The sequence below is a fragment of the Phycodurus eques genome, chromosome 3 (genome assembly GCF_024500275.1).
Source record: "Phycodurus eques isolate BA_2022a chromosome 3, UOR_Pequ_1.1, whole genome shotgun sequence".
NCBI classification, from domain to species: domain Eukaryota; kingdom Metazoa; phylum Chordata; class Actinopteri; order Syngnathiformes; family Syngnathidae; genus Phycodurus; species Phycodurus eques.
The window spans coordinates 28,254,824-28,270,120 of record NC_084527.1 but is presented as its reverse complement, the minus strand read 5'-3'; the positions used below and the strand labels follow the sequence as shown (position 1 = coordinate 28,270,120).

The 15,297-nt window shown below is 41.2% G+C and overlaps 1 protein-coding gene across 6 annotated transcripts in view; it reads left to right on the top strand.

Moving 5' to 3' along the window:
- The window catches only part of fbrsl1 (fibrosin-like 1), a 412,523-nt gene that overhangs the window by 252,660 nt on the left and 144,566 nt on the right, over positions 1-15,297 (top strand). For 5 of the 6 annotated variants that reach the window (XM_061673006.1, XM_061673004.1, XM_061673007.1 and 2 more), the window contains exon 5: positions 13,296-13,325. The exons of the other annotated variant lie outside the window; for it this stretch is intronic. In XM_061673006.1, coding sequence (XP_061528990.1) covers positions 13,296-13,325 — 30 coding nt within the window. The remainder of the gene's footprint in view (positions 1-13,295; positions 13,326-15,297) is intronic. 6 annotated transcript variants of the gene reach the window in all.

Here is a 15,297-nt window from a genome sequence, read left to right as displayed (position 1 = left end):
TTCTACTGTATAGGCATCACATGGAAAGAGCATTTGTTTTCCAAGCCACTGTATTGTGTTGTCCAAACAGAAGCATCAGTGATCTCTCCAAAGCCATGTGAAAAGTAGTTTGAGTCAACTGTTGCTCTTTGCTTCGATACTGATGTCATCTCCAATAAGCAATCTGCAGTTTTGAGCTACCGGATAAGTTGATATTGATTCTACTTTTGCAATTTGAGGGTAACTTGCTCGATGGATATATATCAGGACAATGTGACCGACATGAGGGGAATCCAAAATACCATAGCTTACAAAGCTGGTATACCACAGATATTTATTTAACTGCTTCTCTGTCTACATCCTCTCCAGTATTTAATTCTCAAGGGATTAAAGTGAATGCCAGGGTAGGTTTTCCAAGACAAGGCCCCAGGAGTATTATGAAAGAAATATTTTTGTGTTTTCAGTTGTTCTGGGTTTTGTTCAGGTCAGAGGATATATTTTGCAGGAGTCTGGGGATTTACCTGTGTGCAGTATATTTAAAACATGTGAAGGATACAATCTAATGTCACTTATGCATTCGCTTGGCCTTTTGCCATACAGCAAGGCTTCAATATTCACATGGTAAGGGTCGTTTTTGTAAAAATGCTTAGAGGAGAGCATAGCTCTACTGTCGCAGCTCAAAGAGATCAAACTCAATCAAAGAACAAAACACTAACCACTCTTTCACGGCCGGTCAGCTATTATCGGTGTCAGCGCTAGCCTTTATTGGTTCACAACCTTTGCACTTTCTATGCAACCTCATGAACAAAAACAAACACAAAAGGGTCTATTTGCATGGTATCTGCTGTCATATACTGAGTCGTGGTAACCATGTTATAGTCCTCCATTCATTTCTTTATTTGCCATTTTTGCTAATCTACAGCATTTGTCAACATTCTCACGCAAAATAACAAGAGTAAACTAACTTTTTTTTTTTTTTTTTGGTCCTGTTCAGCTGTTAGGTCAAGCAGAATGGAAAATCTGTATCCCTTTTATGCCGAAACAGTTTTGCTGTGTCACGGTTGGGTTTTTAAGCTTCCGCTGTGGTTTCTTAGTATTATAATTGAGGTTTATTGAGAATCAGAATTGATCAGTCGAACAGAACAAAGTTTCTAGAGGGGAGAGAGAAACAAAGACAAAGCGCTACTTGTAAACAGGCTGAGAGAAGTAAATCATTACATTATCTACAAAAATGAAACATTAAATTTGAGTGTTGCATGGGGCTGTAGTGCTACACCCTGTGAGGGAAGGACAGGACAAGATAGAACAGGACAAGGACAGGAGAAAAAGCATGCAGGACAAGGGTCGTGAACCCGGCTGTACAACTGAAGTGTGGTGGGATTAATTATGTAAATTATAAAAGTCTACAGGAGGAGTATAAGTGAGGGGATACACAAGCGATTTGCATATTCATGAGTTATTTGATGCAGTGAGTGTGTGACCCCACACCCAGTGGAAGAGTCCTAGGGGTGTGTGCCTGGGGATACATGCAAGTGAATTGACACCGTTTTACATACACAAAGACTGACAGAAGTGTCCTGTAATTGCTGTGGCCGCACCGCGGAGGCTGAGGACCTCACCCAATCAATCGAGGGGCGGGATCAGGCCCAGGGGTCCACCCGAGAGCAGCCCGGTGGACGGGCTGCTCTCGGGGACACACACCGAGGGACCCAGGGCGGTCCGCCGGTCCCACCGAAGCGCCCCGACAACTGGCCACCCAGTGGGGGCCGCAGGGAGCTAATGCCACCACCTCCCCACACCCAGAAGAGCCAGACGCCCCCCCCCCCCCCCCCCCCCTCCCCAAATGGGCCCGCGATGCAGCCAGTCCCCACCCAGCCCGAGGGCGGAAGAGTGTCCCTTGTTTGTTGGAGAGGAGGGCGGATAGGGGCACCCGACAAGGGAACGATAAGGGGAGTAAACTAACTTTAATTTCAATCTATTGTGCAGTTAAAAAGTCGATTGCACACACAACAGACAAATAGAAAACCAAATATCACTTTTTTTTTTATTTTAATATAAAAATAGGGCTGGTAGCTAAACTTTAAGCTACGATGTTGAGTGCATACTGTCGGTAGTTCAAATAGGACTATTGCCAGTACCTGCTATATTTGTGTCAGAATTGTTAAGATTATTTCCCAGATGCAGCGTTAGATTGGGGGGTGTGGAGGGGGAGGTCAATGCTGAAATAGGAATGATGTTCATTGTCCCTTTTTAAAAGGCTTGTTATCTGTTTATCAGAAAAGGCCTTAAACTTGAGCTAAAAACTGGACCAAGACCTCTTTTATTAGTTTCTTATCCTGAGGCTTAAAATAGAAATACTGTCATCTGATATTTAGTAGTGAGACAAAGACATGTATTCATCTTAAGTGTTAAATTGAGTGCTTGATTCATTTCCATGCTCAGATTGCCTCAGATTTTACCGGTATCATTAACAAGACAATCTGTAGTCTTCACACTCAAACTTGATTGGACATAGATATGGAAAAAAAATATCTCTGACTGTGAACAATTTTATAGATGTGAAAGATGCTGACACACAATTTAAAAGGTCCTTTTACAAGCTCCATAAAAAAACAGACAATTTTTTTCTTCACTGGGATTTTACAGAAGATTGTAGGCATAAATGAGGGAACGTGTCATCTGTTTTTTGTTAGATTGTTAAAGTAGATCTAATTTTAATTTGGGCTAATGTGAAGAACACGATCAGCCATTGACCAGGGGTGTCTTATGACTGACTTGACGTACTTTGCTTAACAGTCTTGTGCTTTTAGTCGGCTGATCCAGTTCAGACAGCAAGCCAAATGCAGAGACAGGTTAACCATTTTAAAACTTGTGAGCTTTTGAACAACCTTATTATCTTCTGGATGGGCAGCTATCAGAATCATCAGGAGTCTCAACCAAGAACCATATGTCACTTTTGTGTATTTAGTGGATTAAGTTGTATAGTGTTTTAGAACAATTAGAGATGGATTGATGCTCTTGACTTCATTTGAGCTCACTCTACCACAGTGATACAGTTTTATACCTTAACCTTATATGTAAATAATTACAAATCAACTGTTCTATAAATGTGTTTATAACCTTCTTATCATTTTAGAAATACAGTGATTCTGCCTTTAAATCACTTTGTATTTGTGAATGCAAGCATGTATAAACTACTGACCTCTAACAAGGTGGCATACAGTATGCCCTGCAAAGTGCTGGTTTTCTGCCAGTTTCACTGTAAGGTTAATACAAAATGAGCTGAGCAGGGAGGGCTCATCGCCACCTAATGTAGCAAGGATGAGGCAGCATGATTTAGCTCACATAAGACTGATGGCAGTTGTCTCAGCTGCACATGAGCATGTGCCAAAATCCAAGATCAGATGTCACAAACAGGAATTTCTTTAAAATGAATGAATCCAAATAAAAAAGGAGGAGAGTATTAATGAAGTGTAAAAATTGGAGCTGATCCAAATTAGGACTGTTTAGCCTCGAGTGGGTGCATACTACTAATGCCTGCTTCTACAGAGAATTTAGCCTTGTTTGATCTTTATTGTGATTCATTGACTTGATTCGCTGTAATTGATTGTTTTAGATGTCACAATTCAATTTTTTAGGGATCATTGTCCTCCAGCTGACAAAAAACCGTTTCATTTTGAATTACATTTGAGAAGGGAGCTGAGCTCATAGGTCAAACCAGGTTGTTTATCAGTTTATTTTTGAAAGGGGACAATGCAATTTCATAAAACACATGAAGTACACATGGTTAAAAAAGCCAGAATTAGCCAGAAGGCTAGTTTTCATCTTTAGTCCCCTGGCCATGATGTAAAAAAGCAGTAAAATACATCTACAAGACAATAGAATACAGGATACATAATCAAACTATACTATTAAGAGAGAATAAAACCATAATTTTTTTTATCATAACAAAAAAACAACATAACATACTTGTATTTTAGTGTTGGCAGCTCTCGGTGTTAACTAGCCACATTTTCAGTTTTTTTGTGAAGGCCTTGTATGTTGTAAGCAGTTTAACCTCCTCAGGTACTGAGTTCCACTCACCAGCGCTCCTCACTGACCAGGCTGACTTACTGAAAGTGCTCCTGCGCAGAGGAATGAGACAGTCACCTCTGACAGAGCCTCGAGTGACACGCTCAGAGCTGTTTCTTTGGCTGATGAACTCAGCCAGAGGAGCTGGGGCCAAATCATGCAGTACTTTATAAATCAAATTTAAATCTGCAAATATGTGAAGACTGTCCCAGTTTAAAAGACTGTATTTTTTTTAAATTGCACAGTGATGATAGTGCCTTGGTTTTTTATCCATCACTTTAATTACTTGTTTGTACAAAACTTCCAATGTTTTTTTTGCATTCTGACCAGCCTGGGATCAACTGGTTATGCAATAGTTGAAGTGACTAAGAATCATTGAATGCAAGTAAATTTTTGCGGCTTCAGTTGACATTTCATTTTGAATTGCACGAAAATTTGCGAGGTTTAATTTGATATTTTTACACAATTTGTCAATATGGGCTTTAAAGGAAAGCTGTGAATCAATTATTAACCCAATATATTTGTATTGGCTGACAATTTGCATTTTTTCTCCATTAACAAGTATGTCGGGGTCAGGTGATACTCTATTTGTTTTAGTGAAATACATGCCTACATTTTTAAAAACGTTTAGCTGTAGACAGCACTCCTGCAACCAAGTTGTGACACAGGACATTGTATTAGTGAGTTTAGCAGCAACAGTATCTTTGGAGCGACCATGAACAAAGAAAACCGTGTCGTCTGCATACATTACGCACTCTGCTTCAGAGCAAACAGTGGGCAAATCGTTGATATAAAGACTAAATAAAAGGGGGCCTAATATTGATCCCTGAGGGACTCCAGATGTTAGCCGAAGAGACTCTGATCTGCAGTTGTTAACTGATACAAATTGTGTTCGGTCATGCAGATATGATTCATTCCAGCTCACAGCTTTGCGAGAGAAGTTACATTTTGAGAGCTTGGTAAGAAGAACAGAGTTATTTACTGTATCGAAAGCTTTCCTGAGGTCCAAGAACACCGCCCCTACAACGCCACCCTTGTCGAGAGAAGATTTTATTTTCTCAATAAAGAGGCATGTAGCCATTTCAGTGGAATGCTTGGATCTGAAACCAAACTGCATGGCGTGGAGAGAGGGGGAGCTGCTGATTAAATAATGGACAATCTGCTCTGACACCCATTTTTCTGCAACTTTGGAAATGGCCGGAAGAATGCTTATAGGTCGGTAGTTATTCAGAGAAGTTGAGTCACCGGATTTAAAGACAGGGGTAACAATAGCAGATTTCCAGGCCTTTGGAAAGTGACCAGATGAAATTGAAAGATTAATGATTGAGGCAATTGCAAGAGTTGAACCTAGATCTTTGAGCATGCTCGTGTCCATTCCAAAAACATCCTTTGCCTTAGATGGTTTGAGTGAATGAATTAAATCGATAACTTTGGTCTCAGTAATATTTGTAATAGTAAAGAACTGTGTTGCAGACAATGCAGGGTATTCCTTCCTTTGTTTTACTGCAAACTTAGAAGAGATTTCTGACACAGATTCAATGAAGTATTTCTTAAAAGCATCAGCCATCACTTGAGGTTCCGTCAGGATGTTTCCATTTAATTTAATTTGCATTAGTTTTGTTTTGTTATTTTGTGTATCACCCAATAATTGTTTAATATATTCGTATATTTAAGTGTGCACAAAGAATCCCTTTTGGTTTACGTGTTGAGTCCCATATTAATTTAGAGTTATTAACGGTTTGGAACGCCCTCCATTTCTGGTGCTTTAGTATTGCGGGGTTTGGCAGCCCCCTGTTTCTTTTATTGGCAATGTTTGCATATAGCTTTACGCTGCCAGCTTCCGCGTCAGCCAGCAGAGGTGGAGGCCCAGCCGTCGGTGGTGGAGGCCCAGCCGTCGTGGTGGAGGCCCAGCCGTCGGTGGTGGAGGCCCAGCCGTCGGTGGTGGCTCTGTTTGCTAGTTTCCAGGTTGCTGATTGACACAGCTCTTTTAGGCTTCCTTCTCTGCTAGTCCCTTTGTTGCCACAGTCTTCGGCCTCCTACTCAGGAGGCAGTAACCATTTTCCTTTGGGACAGGGGTCTCTCTGACATGGCATAGTATATCCTCATCCTCAAAAGAGTCATCATTTCATTCTTCAGGGAGTAATTATACATTTATTGCGAGCAAAATGGAGGTGGTTGCCATCTATAAGCATTTGTAAGAAACACAAAATAAGTTATCAACATACAACTACTGAATCAGTTTTATAAACTACATTTGGCCCCTTGCAAGTAGCTGAAAAAGGCAACCGCACCGCTAGAAAAACCTCTCAATAGACAGTGCAGTTCCACACCAAAGTTGGTATACTAGACAAATATATGGGCCTACCAAATATCTCAGTTGCTTGTCTCAGTTGTATTTTTTAATTGAGCACACACTATTGCTGCTGCTGCTACCAGAATACCAGAAAAAATTTGTCACACAGACTAAATTAGTGGGCAGTTTTTCAGCTACTTGATTCATGGGAAATGTTGAATAATACATGTAACAAAAAGTGTACTCTTGATTCATGTGTGCACATTCCCGGCTTCCAATTTCACTGAGCGGACTGTGGCACGGAACTATCGGGGAAAAGGAAAGGTGGCTGAATGTGCTTCCACATCAACAAAAAATGGGGCACTGATGTCACGGCGCTCAGCACACACTGCAGCCAGGACTTGGAGTCGCTGTTTTTGAACTGTAAGTCATTCTACTCGCCGCGTGAGTTTGCTTCATTCAGACTCGCCACTGTTTACATCCCCCCCAAGCTAACACCAACGCCGCACTGCAAACACTGGCTGATCAAGTAAACGAACTTGGGGGAAAAAAGCACCTAGATTCACTCCTCATTATTCTTGGGGACTTTAACAAAGCAAAACTCAACCACGAACTCCTGAAATACAAGTAGCTCATCGACTGTCCCAGCGGGGAAAATCCTTGGGGGCCCCCCAAGGATGTGTCCTCTCTCCGGTACTCTTCTCTCTCTACCCGAACAACTGCAGTTCAACTCAACCGACTGTCAAACTGCTAAAGTTTGCAGACAACACCACTGTCATTGGCTTCATTATGAGTGATGAGTCTGCTTATCAACAGGAAATGGAGCAGCTGGAGCTTTTGTGCAGCCAACACAACATGGAGCTGAACACGCTCAAGATGGTAGGTAGAAATGATGGTGGACTTCAGGAAACATCCTTTGCCACAGCTGCCCCTCACGCTGTCTAACTGCCCTGCGTCGAGACCTTCAAGTTCCTAGGAATTATCTGCAAAGTGGGAGACCAACATCAACTCGATCCTCAAAAAGGCCCAACAGAGGATGTACTTCCTGTGGCTTCTGAGGAAGCACGGCCTGCCACAGGAGTTGTTGAGGCAGTTCTACACAGCAGTCACGGAATCAGTTTTGTGTTGTTTGATGCTGCCACAAAGAAGGACAAAATTAGATTGCAATAGACAGTCAAGGCTGCTGAAAGAAATTATTGGTACCCACCTACCCACTCTTAAGTATGTGCACGTTGCCAGGACTAAAACAAGGGGGTGCAAAATCCTCTTGGACCCTCCACATCCTGGTCACCACCTATTCCCACTCCTTCCCTCGGGTAGGTGCTCTCGAACAATGCAAACGAAAACCAGAAGACATTCCAAGATCTTATTTCCGCTTGCCATTGACTTCTTAAACAGTTGACTAACAATTCCATTGTGACATGCTCCCAATTTTGCACCTCACTGTCAGGACACTTCTACATTATTCGTGCACTCACTGTTTTATCACACTGCAGTATTTGGATACTGTTGTTAATTACTACTGGTCACTTATGTGTTTGAGAACTCTCTGCACCATTTGCACAATCGTCACTGTTCCAGATCATTGCACTATTAGTCACATTAAATTGCTCTAAATTGGTTGAGAACTGCACCTTTCGCACAATTGCCATTATATCAGCATCACCACACTAGTGATACACTTCCATTGCTCAATGACTCTCCATTCTTGTGATTTTTGTGTCCTAAACGTATATTTTGTCATAGTGGCTGTTTGTTGTCATACTAGAGTGGCTCCAACTACTGGAGACAAGTTCCTTATGTGTCTTGTAACATACTTGGCCAATAAACCTGATTCTGATGTTTTCCATGTGCAGGGGTGAGGAAAGGTTGCCACCAAACCTCCAGTAACTGGCTTGAAGATTTAGATTTAGTTTCTCTGGAAACAACAAGAGAGTGTACTGTATTTTACCTCTGTAAAATTCATCCCAAAGGTGGAAGGAGGAAGAAGGATCTACTCTCTCAGAGTTTAACCGTGGTCTGAACCCTTTCAATTATGAACCATTACAACTGCTTCCTGTGCAGTATTCATGCCACGGCAGATCCCCCCGTTCAGACGTCTTAGGTTGCTGTAAGTTGAGATAAACACTCGCTGAGGTGTTCTAGTTAGACACCTACCTCTATTCATCAATGTCACAGCCTTAGCACTCAATAATTCAAAGCTGGGTGGTAATGAGCTCCCCGCAGGCCGTGTCCCAGAGGAGTGCCTCCCACCCCCCAATGTCTCTGCTATAATGTAGTTATATCTTGTGTCAGGTTTCAAATCAATTACATTTCTACGTGATGGCTATGTAATTGTCTCTGATTAGGTTTTTGGTAGGCTAACCAAGTGTGAGTTTCCCTAACTAAGAAAAGTGAAAAAATATATATTTAAAAACAAGTCTATGTAACTCATATGGAGGCTGCTCGGATGTTGATCCCTGCAGCTGCAGTAAGGACAACACCCATAAAAGCATGAAATGTGTTTTTATTGCTTCCCACGTGGTATTTTTCAACAGGGATGAGAAACACTACTTGCTTACATTCAGATTCTAGGGAAGGCAAGGCAACTTTATTTGTATAGCATAGTCATACACAAGACTAGTCCATTGTGCTTCACAGAGGCAAAACTTACAAAAAAGATTTAATGAAAATATTCAAATCAAGAAAAAAAAATCCCAACAGAAGAACAGAATAATTAAAAAGATAAAACAAAAAAATCATGTTGAATTAATAATGAAAAAGCCACAATGAACAATACATTTAAATCTTCCGGCAATTTGAGCAGGTTTTCTGGAAGTTGTTCCAAGGTTAAGGAGCATAGAAAGAGAATGCTGATTCACTTTTTTTTTTCTGGTTCTGGATACATTTAATAAGACTGTGTACGACAACCTGAGGGGTCTGGAAGTCTCATAGGGAACCAAAGGTCCTGAACATATTTAGGTCCAAGACCATTCAGAGCTATTAAGACCAACCGTAAGATTTTAAATAACTATTCTTTGATACACAGTAAGTCAGTTTAGAGATTTTAAGATTTTGGTACCAGTAACAACTCGAGCAGCAGCAATCTGGACCAGTTGCAGCTGTTCGATTAATGTTTTTGTTTGACCTGAAAACCCCATTATAAGAGTACATCTATCGAAAATGAATGTTAATCAGCTTTTCTCTGACTTGTTTGGACAGAATATCTTTGATTCAAGAGATGTTCTTCAGGTGGTTATAAGCAGACTACGGGTCAGCTTTTACGAGGAGTGAAATTGAGGGTTAGGGTTAACCATATACAATCATAAATAGATTTCTGTGTATTCTTACATAACTGTGTTTTTCACAAACCCTTACCACTGAGTCAATAATCATATTTCTTACTTGATTTGTGTCAAGTCCTTTCAGTTTTGGGGCCAAAAACAATGACTTTTCTCTTTTCTGCATTGAGCATGAGAGAGTTTTGGCTCATTCACATATTCATGTGATGGATGCACTCAGTCAGGTACTATGGACTTGTAGTGACACTGAGATGTCGATCTATGTGTTGTCTGCATAAGTGTGATAAGACATGGTGGGATGTCCTATGATCTGAGCTAGAGGCAGATGTTGAATAGAAGCCCCCAAAGAATGGACCCTTGGGGCACCCCACGTGTAATCTTTATTTGCTGAGATTTATTATCTCCAACTGCAACAAAGAACTCGAGATCTTGTAAATAAGTTATGAACGAGTTTAGCACAGTGCCGGTAAGTGCCAGTCTGTCGTTCAGAATGTTGTGATCAATCGAGTCAAATACACCTCTGAGGTCCAGTAGAACTAACACAGTGGTTCTGGATTCCAGACGCATCATTGTTCAGATGGATGTCATCCAAGACTAAAGGCTTCTTTATACTCATGCTGGTGGCAACTGCACTGACGTCACTGTGGCTATCTCGCGCGCAGTTTGCCTTTATACTCGAGCGCAACCCATGCGCGCTGTTTTGAAAATGTGCTGCAGTTCTCCTCCAAGTCATGGGTGTCACTACAGCTGGTATTGGCTAGGACACCACAGGGTGGACTTTACTCTGCATTTTATGGCCATTTCCGTTAGCCATTTTTAGTTTCTTTTCTGCAACAAGGTACAAAGCAACAACAATGGCGACCATGAAACAGTGCCTGCTCGAACAAATGGACCAAGCTGATCAGATGATACGTTTAATTATGCCGCAAAATCGATAGAAAGGCGGCGGCGTACGTGGTATGTGGAACCAAGCGGAACGCTGAGTACATCATCACAGCATGTGACTAAACGGACCAATCACGAGAGATGCAGTCTAAGTGCTATGGTGTGAATGAGTTTGTTTTTTTGGGGTTTTTTTACGCATTACAAAAAGGTAGTATCACTACATTGGTGCATACAGACATCTATTTTCGCATGCGACAACAAACAAGTAACTACACGTCTGAGAGCAGACCAGCAGGATGTCAGCCTACGCTGACGATGATATTATTATTCATGCTGAAAAAGGAGCAGCTGTTACGAATAATAATTTACATTGCATTAATAAAGGGGAGTGTCATTACAAAAAAAGTGCACAACTACTTTTGGGAACTATTGCAACAACAGAAGCCATCATAGTCATCTCAGCCATCTAATTCTAACTTATATTAACACCAAAGCGAGAAACTGAAAATTAAATCCCAAGTGTGCTGTTTCTGTTACTGTGGCTCTGAGGAAGGTGACAACTTCACACGAGTGACGTCACATTTCTCAGCGAACGCCTTAGTATTCTGCGACATGAATGCATGATACTGTAGTTCCCGATTCCAGTTAATGATGTGAGTTAATACTCGAATTGATTTGATCTGGGCAAGACTGTGATAGAGTATAAAAACTATTCTGTTTTTCTGCCATTCATTTGAATACACACAAATGAGTTTTGCAATGATAAGAAACATTTGTTGGCAATTGTTAAATTCAGATCTATACCTCTTCCATTTTGTTTTACTAAATGATAATTGAAGTATCGGTAATTGATTTTAGCCATGGAAACATGGGTCATTACAAATACTAAACCCTCTAAAACATAATCGTGCAATTCGATTATGTTTGTTATGTTCTCGGGGTGTGGAGACATTCCTACCCCTACAAATAAACCATATCATTCGTGGCCCAACTGGACTTGTACTGCCTCTTGGCATAATGCCTGGAAATGTTAAGAAACCCCGATGGTTAGCCAGTTGCTGGGCGTCAAAAAACTATTGTTGTATGTCACCTCATTTATGGTAGAATCGAATTTGCTGAGTGTATACTGTGATAGACGGGCGGGCAAAAGAAAACTGACAGTGAATCCTTGTCTGCACAGGCATCAGTGCAGACTAATGATGGATGGATGGATGGATGGATGGACAGAAAAACAAAGGGGATACCACAAAGGAATGTGGAGTGGAATTGTGATGTATGAGAAGGACAGTGTTGTGGTTAGGTGCATCTGCAACTAAATCGTGATGCATTGTGCCTGCACGATGGCTCAATAAGTATAACAGACAGTAAAGTCTCCTGGTTCCTCCTTAATCAGCTATCTGACTGAGTCTACCAATCTTGTCTTCTGTACCTCACTTTATCATTTTTTATCTGGTTCTATTCCCTTATTGTTCGCATTCTTGCCCTTTAAATCTCTTCGCTTCTCTTCATTTCTTTTTACAAGGACCTCCGTCTCTCTCCCCCTCGCTCTCTGTCTCACACTGCCTTTTGTGTTAACAGCCTTCCCTTTTTGTGCAGTTGCTGAGCCACTGGGTGCACAGCTACAATCTTGCCTTTCATTTCATGCTTCTGGAAATGAATGTTTTACTGGCTTCATTAAAGCATACAGCAGTCAGCGCCGTGTGTTCCCTCTGAAGTTGAGCTCCATGAACCTGGCCATTAGAGGACATTATGGCCCCAGATTTCAGGACACAGTGGAGCACTGTATAATTTGATTAGTGTTATTAATCAAATGGAATTCCGCTTATCATCTCCCTCCCACCTCGGCCCCTCGCCCCCTCCTTTCACTTCTGCTTTTCAATTCTTCCTTTCCTTTCTGTCTTTCTCCTCCATGCAAATGCCTCACTTTCGTTCATGATGCAACCCACATGCATTGAAAGTGACAAAATACCTTGACCCTTCCCTTTTAAAAACAATGATTTACCACTTCCCCCCTTTCCCTTTTCCTTTTCCAGTCCCACCTGTCTCTAAGACATGCAACTCCTTCTCCTAGCCGGGGACATAAATCAATTGAGATGAAAGTTCCATAATTGTGGTTGCTGGGAGGGATTTGAGCAAAATTGCGCTATGAATTTTTTAAAGGGTTTTTTTACTAGCTCCCCAACGGGACTTGGGCAGCCAAGGAAGGTGAGGCCACAAGGATTTATGGGCCTAGATTCTTCATTACTGAAGTAATTTTCCTGAAAATGATCGTGTGTAGGACTGATGCTCCATTTGAGCCCATCTAATCCTTAGCTGTCTGTGATTCCTAGTAATTGATTGTTCACATTATGTTCAAGGGTCAGTGCACACTTTTATTTCAATACAGTGGATAGTTTTATTGGGTTGTTATGACAGTTTCATCTGCAAATATTAGTTTTTTTATTTCATTACAAACCATTGTAGCTGTGAGTCTTAGGCTAACTTGGAATTGAATAACAATGGGAGTTTGCATATGAGTGAATCAAGTATGACCCTTGTTGTGTGTAGAGCTGAGCGATGACATAATGATTGTTTCCTTTTGTTGTTACTGTAACATTTTTGTTTTCTCTACGATATGTCCACACCTGTGCTATTTACTGTAGTTACTTTTTCTTGGTCAAGCTGTCATTTTGTTTTATCATCAAAGGTTTCCACTTGTTTTTTTTCCATCTATGATCTTCCCTCCATCCTCATCTTCACCTTGTGTTCAGTACGAATTGGCTGATATTCTGTCTCCATCGCTTTAGGTGCCGCCGGCAGCAGTGACCCTCCTCAAGGTTAGTGCATCCACAATGCCAAGTTTCATTTTGAATCTTTCTTAGCCTCCACTCAATTTTACAGCTCAGTAGTTTGAGAAGCAGTGTGGGTAAATCTGCTTCTAGAAGGAGAAAGATAGTGAGGCAGGTGGGAGAAAAAATTGTCACCAGTTGGAGTGGATCTCATTCCTGGCACCCGAACAAGCCAAGAGAATTTGTCGCTTTTGCACCATGTCAAACTTGAAGGCAATGAAACTATAACGGACCCACAGGCTTCGGTAAGCGCTGCAGTTATAGTACCTTAGGGAAGGAATGATGCTGAGCTCAACTGGAATAATTCCTTGATGGCTTTGGAGCAAGTCAGATCAACAAATAGAATATTTGGAATTAAAATGCATGGAGTATTGAGACACTTACCGGTAGCCATAACACCGTTAACGCGATCCCAGCCTTTTTGCCCCAGTTTCCTTCAAAAGTCAATCCATACATTGTCTGTCGGAGTTATCCTTGTTATGGCTACATTTACGTTGTAGCCTAATCCATCTGATTTTGGGCAAAAGGCAGATTCACTTTGGATTAATCATCAGTCACAGGGCCCATACGGGCAAAGAACCATTCACCCTCATACTTTGTGGTAACATACTCATGCTGCATTCACAGAAGTCAGGCAAGTGAATCTCTACATCTGTCATCCCTAGAAAGGTTTTAATAATAATATAATATATAATAATAGACCCATTCAAGTAATATCTCAAATAAAGGTAATAACTTCATATTTGCCATACATTTGAGTAAAGAAATGTAAACATTTAATTAAAAATGTCTTCACATGAAGATATTTGATGTCAATGCAGAATTCTTCGTCATCCTGCATATTTTGTTCACTTAGTGCTGAACATACAACTTTGTGTGTGTGTGGCGTTTGCATGTTCTCCCCATAACAGTCTGGGTTTTCTGTGGGTTCTCAGTTTTCCCTCAAAAACAAAATACTTGTTAAGTTCCCTAGACCAAGTTGTAGACTTAGGCCCAGAATAGTGCAAGTTTGTTGCATGCGGCTCCTCAGGGATGGGTTAGATTCAGCAAACAAATTTGTTGTACATTAAATACCTCAACCCAAAAACAACATAAACGTGCAGTTTTCATGACTTGAAAATCATGTTATATATTAATCAGTGAATTATAGTTTGCTGCTTAGGTCTATGCCAAACATTTAACCAGCACATACCCGGGAACTAAAATGAAGCATGACTGAGGTGCGTGGTGCGGAGAAGATCAGGGAGTAGAAAGAGAGAAAAGTTTGTCCTGGGCGCTCTAAAGAGACTCACTGTGACCAATTGAGGTGAAGTGGATGAATGAGGCCATTCACCGGGCATAATGAAAGAGCTCCTGCTGGGCTCTAAATGAGGGTGGACCCATCTGCACCACATAGGCGTGCACAAACCAATGACCTTGAAAATTACCCAGGAAGCACTTTGGGATAGTCACCCCAGCAACAGGCTGGGGTTTGCATGGTAACCAGACCCTTCAATCAGTGCCTGGCAGTTTCTTTAAACAGGACACAGCTTTTAGTGCATTGAAAGAACTTCATGTGAAATCCAGCTTGAAGGACACCCCAAGTTGTTTTTTCATGGGTGGGGAGACAGTTATCCCATGTGAATGTTTTTTTTCTCATGGCTTTTCCTCTCAATAAATGTTTGTCTCAGCACCTGTATGTGCTTCCTGTGTCTAATGTATGTCGTGTTGTCTGGAGATTAATTAGCACAGATGGGGACTCTGATGACTGTGACTTGGACTCGAGTGAATTCGAGTCTCTGTTTTGATAACTTATGACTTGAAAAGAACGAAAAGACTTAGATTTAACCTGACTTATATAGTCGGTATAGAAAGTGGACGAGTGGATCTAAGATCCAAAGTTCAGGGTTGCTGACAGAAATATCCTTAGAAATGGTCAGTTAATAATTAAGTGAAGACGTAGTAATGGTTTTCAATGGGG